The 10,850-nt window shown below is 42.0% G+C and overlaps 1 protein-coding gene across 1 annotated transcript in view; it reads right to left on the bottom strand.

The window, feature by feature from the left end:
- Window positions 1–3,270: 3,270 nt before the first annotated feature.
- TUBGCP2 (tubulin gamma complex component 2) overlaps window positions 3,271–10,850 on the bottom strand; it is a 68,064-nt gene continuing 60,484 nt past the window's right edge. Inside the window, exons 13-18 of the mRNA XM_088474976.1 lie at window positions 10,616–10,744; window positions 8,405–8,525; window positions 7,331–7,474; window positions 4,511–4,639; window positions 4,281–4,444; window positions 3,271–3,791 (exon numbers count right to left, since the gene is read on the bottom strand). Of these exons, the coding sequence (XP_088331102.1) occupies window positions 3,680–3,791; window positions 4,281–4,444; window positions 4,511–4,639; window positions 7,331–7,474; window positions 8,405–8,525; window positions 10,616–10,744 (799 nt within the window). The 3' untranslated portion in view covers window positions 3,271–3,679. The remainder of the gene's footprint in view (window positions 3,792–4,280; window positions 4,445–4,510; window positions 4,640–7,330; window positions 7,475–8,404; window positions 8,526–10,615; window positions 10,745–10,850) is intronic.

Below are 10,850 nucleotides of genomic sequence, written 5' to 3'. Positions count from 1 at the left end.
AAAATAGAGCTTTTATGCAAATGTGTGAAATGGAATCTACTGCAGGAAGAGCTTCCCATTTGGCACAGTCAGCTTAAGGAATAGGATAAAAAGAGATCAAGCATTTTTGGGGCTGAAACTTTTTACCAGGAGTATTCCAAGCTGTTGTCATGTGTTCTGAAAGCTGATCTGAGTGAGGAAACTCTGCCAAAACCACCTTTTGTTTTTTACACATTGAGTGTTTTGGTTTGGGGGCGGGCTCATCATCTGTTATCTGGAGGACATATTTGACCGCTTGCACTAAAGCTGGTATATTGATTTTAGACTGGAGTTCTTCCTCCCCTGAGGGAGACTCCATAGAAAGATCAGCATCACCTGCCTCTTCAGAATCAGAGTGGCGTAGACTGTGAAGATAACACAGGACGCTTAGTAGTTTTACCAGGTAGGAGCTGCTCAACCTTGCAAAAAATTTGAAAGGCTGTATGGGTAGGCGCCAGACTCTGTACTGAAGAAGAGAACATATCTACCCATGGAAGGGGCATAGGAGGTACCTGTATTGCTTGTACCTGTTGTGGCAACCCCATAGGGATAATTAATGCAGGGACTGCTAGGCAGTCCGCAATATTATTCAGCACCTGACACAAGGAGGCCCAGGGGGGCTCTTGGGCAGGGGCTGGAGGGACTAACAGGCCTGGTGAAGTATAACACTTTGCACAAAGTCCTTCCTGAATTAAATTCCTTCTCAGATAAACCTGCTGTACAGGCTCTGCATGATAGCAGTTTAGGTGCAGCCACTTGCTTGCTACTCTTAGTATAGCACACAGTATGGCACTGAGCAATATACAACTACCAAGTATATGCCAATGATCACCAAACACAAGTGGGGATGCACTATAGTGATTCTACCTATGGTTTAGATAAACTACAGGAGATCACAGCTCAGATATGGCCCTGAGTGGAGTGCAACTGCACAGTATGTGACAACCTTCACAAATACAAGTAAATGTGAACTACAGTAGTTTTTGACCCTTATGGCATGTATCCACTATACAAGAAAAATGAGTGATTGAACGATTACGACATCGTTCATTAATAGTGCAGTAAAATGCTGGCAACGACTAGCGTCGACATTTGCCATCGCCTGAACATGCACAACCTGACGAGATAGTCAGGTTGTGCATGTACGGGGATGAGGGAGGGTGCCTGCACTGAACGACATATCGTTCAGTGTGGGCACATTATCCACTGCACAGGATGATGAATGATTGAACGATTACAATGTTGTAATCGTACAGTCATTCCACTCTTGTGTAGTGGATATGCACCTTTATACACCGGTATATTAGGGCTATAAGAGAAAAACAGGGAATGATATAAGCTGACAATATATGGAAAACAGAGACAGCGCTAGCATAAGTCACATACAATGCAGAAATAATATAGCTGCAAAGGGCACTTCATTCAGCTACACAGACCCAGTGGCTGGTAGGCTATACCGCTAAATAGCCTGACTCCAAGGAGAGGTATGTAAGGGGACCGGACCAAGTGTTTCCCAGAGAGAGCTGTGGCTGTGCATTAGAGAAAATGGCCAGCGGAGATCTGAGGGGGTAGTGTCTAAGGAGGAGAGCAGCTCTGAGCGACGAGACTGTGGTGGAATGGCGCCTAGAGCTGGGGCAGGGGCCACTGAAAGGGAATGACTGACCTCACTATGCCAATTTTTAACCCCCGGGGAGCTGGAATCCCAGTCCAGATGATGTCCCAGGTGGTCTAGTGAATCCCCCAGTCAGTTCTGGGCATTCACACTCAGCACCTCCGGTCTGTCACCTGAGACCAGAGGTAAGACTGCTAAACTGCAGGTTACTTGAAGTCTGCGTTTCAGTCTGGGTTCCTCCCGTGGGGCAGATTAGCAAGGTCCCTGGGAGTACCCACCAAAAATTCTGGAGTTGCGGCTGCGGAGGGGTGATGGAGCGATACCACAGATGTACTTAGGACAGACTGATGCTGTGCGCTCAGTGTAAGAATAATAAATAAATAAATCATGAAAACAAAGCTTTGGGCTGCTGAGGCAGCCCACTGTTTATAAAGGTGACCCGACTCCTGCCGAACACCAGCAAAACTGAATTTCCTCAGGCTTAGGGGTGGGGTATAGGGGGAAGTACCCGAGCATTCTGGGAGCTAAAAACCCTGACTGTCTGGTGTTTGGTCCTTAACCACTACCTACACCTTATGGTATCCCTGTGAATTCCTATGGACCCTGAAAAAGAAATTACAGTTAAAGTAATAACTTTTTGATCCAAATTTTTTTCAGTTAACTTCTGTTGTATTCTCAAATACACTAAACATATTTAACAGAACTTTTTACTAAATAATCAACCACTTATTCATTTCATATTCTTGAAAGTAAATTTTGAGTTACATCCAACTCTTTGATAACTTAACTTGAAGATTTAAATACTTCAGCTAGATGTAAATATCTAAAACACAAACTATATATATTATTTAAAAGTATTTAGCATTTTTTAATGGTATCCGGATAGAAGTTCGACAATGTAAAGGTTGACGGTCAATGGGTCGACACCAGATGGTGGACAGATTCAAATGGTTGACACATTATCGATACAAACATTTATGGTTTTTCAACATTTTTAAGGTTAGGGTCAGGCACTTGGGAGAGGGTAAGATACCAGGGAGAGGGGGGTTAGAACGAAATTGCAGGAAAAAATATGTGTTAACCATTTTTGTGTCGAATTTTGCACTGCCAACCTATTGCATGTCGACCACCTGGTGTCGATTCATTGATTGTCGACCTTTCGTACTACACCCTTTTTAAATCAGGTTCACAGTGTAAAAGGACAATAATTTAAGACCAAGTAGTCACCACAGCCTCATTAATTGTTTAGGAACTTGGAAAATAAACATAACATTTCTTTGAACCAGTAAGGATGACATGATGGCCTAGACCAGAGGTTCCCAAAATCGGTCCTCAAGGCACCCTAACAGTCCAGGTTTTAAGGACAACCATGCTTGGGCACTGGTGACTTAATTAGTACCTCAGTATTTTGATTTAACCACCTGTGCTCAACCATTTCCTTAAAATCTGAACTGTTAGGTGCCTTGAGGACAGAGTTTGGGAATCTCTGACTTGGACAAAGTCTGGATTAGAAACCCAGAGAAGATGTCAACAGGACCAAGATTTAAAACAAAAACTTTTGATGTTTGATTTCTTCTTTTATCATCTATTTCACAGGAGACAATAAAATACATGGTAACACAAAAACAGACTACATCCGATGAGGTCTACACCTTTATTTTCTAGTGTGAACATCAAAGAGAAGAAAAGGTCCAGACACATTTACACACACAGAAATACTTTTAATTGCAAAATTCTGCGTATATTATTGTAAAAGCTTTTTCCACACTGTAAATGAATCCTCTCTCTGATAGAGAGAAGTGTACTCTCATCCAAACCCTTATACTTGTTATAAAAAAAAATGGGGTGGTGTGTGCAAAACAGGCTGCAGTTCATTATTAAAGCACTTGTACAGTCATTAACCATGTTTCACTGTTTAGTACATTTGTACCCACTGAGCTTTTGTGATTCATTGTAACACACTAAAGATGGAAGTTCTGGGTGTAGTCAGGAAGGAAGCGTCAGGCGGGCTGGGAAATAATCTCTGTGACGTGATTGGAAAGAATTGTGTCACTGTATGGGAACGGGCTGCCGAGTATGACCTGTCTGTGAGGGCATCTTTTGGCTTCTTTCCGCAGATAACCTCTTCAATCGTTCTGTATAGAAACCATTAAAATCCAACCTGTGGAATAAAATTTGTATAACAGTCAATACTGCGAAAAAACATTGCACTTAACTATATGATGAATTGGTTAGTTGACAGTAGACTTGATAGTTGGAAAGTTACTGAAATCAAGCAGATGTTAATTTGGCACAGAAGGCGATTTGGCTGCAGGATTTAAAGCTGTGACAGTTTTTTTTTTTTTTTTTTAAAGGCGAAATGGGAACCAATCACACGCCAGTCCTGGTCTTTCTGCGACTGCGCTCTCTTGTTCTCACCGTACACAGAAAGAGACCTTTGCTTACTATTATCTTAAATATTTAAGAATAACATTTAAATAAAGCTCTTTTTCAAACAAGGAAACTCACATCTCAGATATTAAGAAAATGTCCAATTTAAAGTTCCCAGAAGTCTATGTAACAAGTGAATGAGTGAGGTGTCCCCCATATTACTACATTGGTTAAGGTCATTGTGGACACTGCGGTATATGAAACTGAGCAAACTACTGACCTGTATATAATGTTAATCATGCTGTGTTCGCAGTCATTGGTACTGTACATGCTTAGTTTATCAAGAAGGTCCATCAGGTGGTTAGAAAAGTTACTATCAAAATTGTTGATGGTGGACTCGAAGCCAGTTGAAGACTGAAAAGCATCAACGTGCTCTGCCAGGAACTGAAAAAGAATGACCTGTAATTTCCGCTCTCAGGCAGCAGCTGTTACATGCTTCACACTATTTACCTTAGAGGTGAGTTTCTTTTTCACAGCCTCCTCCGTCTTCTCACTCTGTGTGGGGGGTCCCATCATTGTCCCATGTTCTAGGGTCAATCGCTCCATCTCTGTCTGCACCTGCATGCTCTGTGTGAACCTCTGACAAAAAGGAGGCAGAGAGGGAAGGTCACTCGCTGTGTCTGATGAATATAATTAACTAAAATGAAATACCAAGAAACTTCAGCATAGACGACTGTAATCTGCTTTGTAACCGCTAAACCAAAGCTTACAAATGTCAGCTATCACTGATATATAATATTTATTCCTTTGTAGTGACAATCATACTGGCTTTTACATAGCACAACCAGAATATAAAATATTCTAATAAGTTTTGCCTTCCTTTTGAAAGGAACACTAAAGGCCTTATGTAATAGCTTGAGAGATGCAGGCACGGGTGTAATTCCGGCAATTTAGCCCAAATTTTTATAGCGGTTATAATTTAAAAGGCAAAATCAACCTCGATCAACCAGATCTATGTAGCACACCACTGAAGCTCTCCACGGTAGCAGAGAGGTAATCCTCTGGAAGCCTGAGCCTTTACCTTCACAAAATGAACGAAAGGGGGTAAACCCAGGTACCTAGCTTACATCCAGCCTGGGATCTACCCGGGTCTAGGTGCAGTGTAAATCCAACTCGGGACCCACGTACAGCATAGGAAGATCTCCAAGCACCGGCACTGCACAGCCGTGGTCAACCCGGGAATAAGAAAGCTGTCTGAATGGTTTCTAAACCGTGTCGCATCTGGGTTGGACCCGCGTTCAAAATCCTGGGTGCGATCCAGCATTTTGATCTAAAAGGAGTATTAATGTGCCAGGCTCCTTGATCTACACCCTAAACCACAATCCACTGACCCCAGTGCCCCCCAGTGGATGCTGTAAGAAAAAATGTGTAAGCAGTCTTATCAACAATTTAAAATTTAGATGAATGCAATTGCCTGTGTCTGCTCCATAAGCAATGTTTTCCTAAAAATATTCAAGAGTGACAACTCCCTCACAATGTAATGATATGGGGAGGTGGCCTAGTGGCAATTATTATATAACAGAGAGGAGATGAGAGGAAAAAGGAAGGAAAAACGAAAGGAAATAAAAAAGTGGGAGTTGGAATGTCTGACCTTCTGGGTTCATTGGTTCTATAAAAAAAAAATTTATGATGCCCATTTCCTCTGGGACCATATGGCCCCATTGTTGTCGCAAACACTAGAAAACAGACAAAAATTATTGACTAAATGAAACAAATGTAACCAAATTGAACAATTTGTGTGAACAACCATTTTTGTCTATTTTCTAGTGTGAGTAATGGTCAATTATCATTTGTTCCCATACACTACCAGACTCTCATTCCAACCAGCCAGATGTCTGACAGATAATTGTATAGTGTATGCCCAGAATTAGACCACTGTCCTATTCCCATTGCAAGTACAAATGTGAATGGACTTCCACAATTGTGTATTTATGGATGAAAGTACAAGAGAAGAACACTTCTGCTAATTATAATTAAACCTTTTCTTTTGTAATATATCAGATGATAGAATAATCAGTAGAGCTCATCGTACATTAAGACATGAGAAAAAAATAATAATCTAACTCCTCTGCCTTAGACTACACCAGTGGTTGTCAACCTCAACCCTCAAGTATACCCTACAGGTCATGTTTTGAGGATTTCTGTCTGTGGAAGCAGATGGGGTAATTACTGACCTAGTAGAATAGATTATCTCCCCTGCGCATGATTAAGGAAATCCACATAACATGACTTGTTGGTGGTACTTGAGGACTGGAGAACCACTAGACTACACAATTATCACTGTGCACAGCTTCAATTTAGTGCTAAAGCAGGAAATTAGTCTTCATTTTGAGAAGGACACGTCAAAAGCTACATAAGTGAAATATCACACAAATGAACCAGAAAATTCTCTGAAAGGCTGGAGATCAGTAAAACATAAATTGTAGGAAAAAGCACCATAACATTACTCAGACAAGTACTAGAACTGTAGACACTAAAGGGTATATTTACTAAAGTGAGTTATGGAGATGTTGCCCATAGCAACCAATAAGATTGTACTTAACATTTAACTAGCACCTCCTAGAAGATAATAGCTAGAATCTGATTGGTTGCTATGCACAACATCTCCACTTGTAAAAACTCTCACTTTAGTAAATATACTCCTAAGGGACTGATTCAGAGCCGACGGCAATGTGGGCGTTCACGTAGTTGAGCGATTATTTGCAACTGTGCATGCACGGAAATTTCTGAAAACTCCTAATGCGCACGCGTTACACAGACAAAGTACACAAAGGCGCTGTTGCGATCAGGACAGACTGTGTCAGAGATGTTGTGGAATTTATTGGGTGGTGACTAGTAGGTGGCTAGAAATTAACGCAAAAATGGTCCATTCTGTGGGTGTGTTACGGATAAGTCAATGGGCTGTTCCCAGACGAAGGCATAGGAAGCCATGGTCGGACAGAGAAACTACACCTGCCATAGGGCTGGTGCGAGCCATCGTGGCGTCTAAGAACCTACCAAACTGTGTGCAGTGTGCACAGGTGCTAAAAGTGGGCATCTCAGTCCTTGCACATTCAGCCGCACGGATGTACACATGGGTGAGTTTTCAACAGCATTTGTATATGGATGGGCAACCGCCAATAAACACAGTTGCATGCGCTTTTGTGTACGATTCAGAAGTCTTTAGGACTTGCATTAAAAAAACAAACATACAATTTTGTCCAAAGTAAGATAGTAGTGAGGCATTACCTGGTTGTGTACTGCACTAAAAAGTCAATGTCTGATACTCACCTGCATGCAGTTGGTGAACATGACACATACTGACATAAGTTTTGAGAAGATCTTGAGAAGTTCAGGGTTGGTCAGCATGCAGTCCTTCAAACAATTGTCAAGGAAGCTAGTGTGGTGGCTCAGGACATCATCTATGTTAGAAGCCTGTTGGAATGTGGAAAGGCATACTTCAAAATGGTATGTGTGGCACATACTTCCTTTAGCAATCAGGTCTAATAAATTAGGAATGGCTTGTTCATTGTGATTCAATTCACCAATTGTGCTGAATTCATGAAATACCAACGTAGCACTAGACTGACTTTCAATATCCTGGACCATAACTTTCCATGCTAGGCCAATTCAGTTTCTGATTACTTGATATCCTCGTCAAGCTTCAACCATTCTCCAAAAATACACATTTTCAACAGAGTCTACCACCACTCCTCCTACTTCTCTACGCTTCTTTCCACCCCTGTCCTATGCTTGACCACAGTTAGACCTCTAACTATTCAAACCCTTTCAGCATGTAAGTTCTCATTGGCAAGGGCCTGCAGTGTCATGTCCATGCCAAGCCCTATCCTTGCTTCCAGTGCATCTTGTCTGCAGGTCCCTTTCAGCGACTGTGACTCTGTGAGTTCGCCCTATGATGGGTACACTCTCACTGAGTGCTACACTGCCTCAACGAGCAAGACACACTGAATAACCCAACTCTCACCTCTTGTCTGTGTCCTACCTAGTTTGTCAATTTATTTGTTGTTACAAAGATATGTCAACCTACATACACTGTACCATTGACATGTCAGATTTTGTTACTCTCCCTTTACGGAGCTGCAGAACTATGTGTGCCTTCAAAATAAAAAGATAATAAACAATTTTTTCTTTCTCAACCTCTTTCTCTCATGAAGTTCACAAGCTACCCATATACAGCCCGAGAGACGGTAACCAAAACTCATATGTTGCATGGAACCCATTGCAGAGGCTGCTGTAACTGTAAGGCAGTTTGTATTTTAGATTTAGCATTCTTTAAAGTAAAAGCAATCGTGTAAATTACCCTAAAAATCAGACAGACCCGCTATTTCTAGCTGTGCTGCTCACCGATTTGAGGTTTTTCTCCAGAACATGCCATGTTGGCTCCATCACCTCAAACATCATATAATACTGAATGTTTTGGACGAAGTTCAACATCCTCTGTCGGAGGGTAAATGCTCCTGCAAACCTGGTGATGCAGAGTAAGAGGGAATAATAAAGGTAAAGCGTAACAATACAGTATAAAACTACAAAGAAAAATCAAGACGCAGAATAACAAACTAAAAGTAACCACATGTGCAGACAAGTGTAAAATGTAATAATTCTGACAATTAATTAATATCAAACTGCCACATGTACAGGCTTTTAGAGACCACTAATGATCAGCGAGAATAAGCAAATGATCTAAGAGACACACAATATATATATATATATATATATATATGCTGTATCGGTGGGTCGAGCAGTTGAGCATTAGAGTGTTGCAGGGAGGCACCGCCCTCTCCCTCCCTTCACAGCCCTCACTGGCTGCCACCTAGACACAGTCTCACTTCTCTCTACTCGCAATTCCACTCCCACTCGTGGTTCATAGGCCCATCTGTGTTGGTGGTTAGTTACTGAGACAACAGACTGGGGTGGGGGGCCCAGACATGAGAGATATACGAGATGGGGAACATGTAACAGATGAAAGAGGGTCGGGATGACAAAATGAAAGAGAGAGGGGGGACACAAATGACAGACAGACAGGGAGGGAAACAGAGGGACAGAGTTATAGGCTTGCTAGATTATGCCTTAATAAGGGACACATATGACTGTGGCTGATTAAAACCAGATGAAATGCAGCCTTGAAGTCAGCCAGCACCAGAACCTGTGCAATTCATGTGTCTCTTATTAAAAGGGATGAGGTGGCAACCCTAGATGAGGGAGGCGGGTGGGAGGCAAATGAGAGAGATAAAGGGGGGGAAATAGAGGAGATGGAAGACAGGGGACAGACGAAAGAGAAAAGAGGTTAGGTAGGGATGAAAGATGGGGGCAGGGGGAAGGGAAAAACAAACATGGGGGGGAGACAGACATACGGAGGGGTAATTGAGACACAGAGGTGACACAGACGGGGAAGTAATTGGAAGTGCAGAGATGAGAGAGACCGAGGAGGTGTGTGTGTTGGGTGTGATCACATGAACGCACTCTCTTTTTACCTTTTGTAAAGACCTTGGAAGCATTACTACCAGATGGAACAGGCAGGCCAGTTGAAATTACCAGGGAACTGACATGGCACCTACTAGAAATGCTTTCAGGTAGCTTGTACTTGAGCAGGTTTCATGATCCCGCTTCCTGATCTGTATAAATACTTCTGGATTAAGGTATTATTTTCCAGAGGGGAATATGGCATAACTGCTTCTTGGTTCTCCATCCTTGTTATACTGCATCTGGTACCTCACTGGTGGCTGCTGTATGCCACAGTCCTAGTATTCTTCAATTGTATCTTTGTATGTTCTGCCCGTAGGAAAGACTGTGGCTTAACTACAGCATTTAGAACGGTTACAGAAAATTGATGGATAGCTCGAGACCAGTGGTCCGGCAGACAGTACTGCAGAGCAAAAGCTCCCGAGCCCTGGAGAAGGGCATCCGCCATCATGATTGTCTAATCTCAAATGGAAAAGGGACGACCTTTGTGATTGTTGTCCCTGAGCCACCAGATTATTTAGTGATGCGCAGATGGTGTGACCTGTCCAATTTTATAAGGGTAGTGGAAATGAACAAATTGTATTGCCTCGTAGATCAGGATGGTCTTTTACTGAACTCGCACAAATAAAATAGTTCTTATTGTAGGTCTACTTCACAAATTACACCCCAAATAAGAAGTAAAACACAAATACACAGAAAAATTACACACAGAAATGGTAGCAAGAGAAAATTAATTTCAAATGAGATTTTATGCATACTGTAAACACCACTCGCTCCAGCTATCAGCATTGCAGGAGTCCGGTGCTTGGAACAACTGATATAGGGGAACACTAATTTGAGTATTTTCACAAGTTACATTCTAAACTAAATGCAAATCAAGGAAACTACGGACGACATAGCACAGTATACAGAACCACGGACCACGTGGGTGAGCCCCTCACCATTCTAGGGCACATACCTGCTGTTCTGCTACCTTTAACACTCAACTTTAAATGTCCCTCCCAGCAAAAATGCAAGGATCTTTAGTACGGATGTGCAACTTCTTAAAAAGATTTAAAATTGTTTTATTTTTGAAGATTTCAGAAGCAGGGTTACCATTTGGCGGAATGCAGTGAGAACTGTTTGGCAGCCTTGTTGCTGATCCAGACATTGCACAGGAGTCGCTCTACATGTTTGCAGTAGAACATGTGACGGAAAAGCATTTGGTAGCGTGTCAGAGCCTTTCTGCAATGAAAGAAAAAGGACTAAAATTACTCCTTGCTGCAAAAGGTGTACAAGATTAATTTATGCATTTCTGGAAAACGATTGGAAAATTAAAAATAGAGGCAAT

The sequence above is a fragment of the Taudactylus pleione genome, unplaced genomic scaffold (assembly GCF_031769625.1).
Source record: "Taudactylus pleione unplaced genomic scaffold, aTauple2 ptg000157l, whole genome shotgun sequence".
NCBI classification, from domain to species: domain Eukaryota; kingdom Metazoa; phylum Chordata; class Amphibia; order Anura; family Myobatrachidae; genus Taudactylus; species Taudactylus pleione.
The sequence above is the reverse complement of the archived record's forward strand: the minus strand, read 5'-3'. Positions and strand labels throughout refer to the sequence as shown.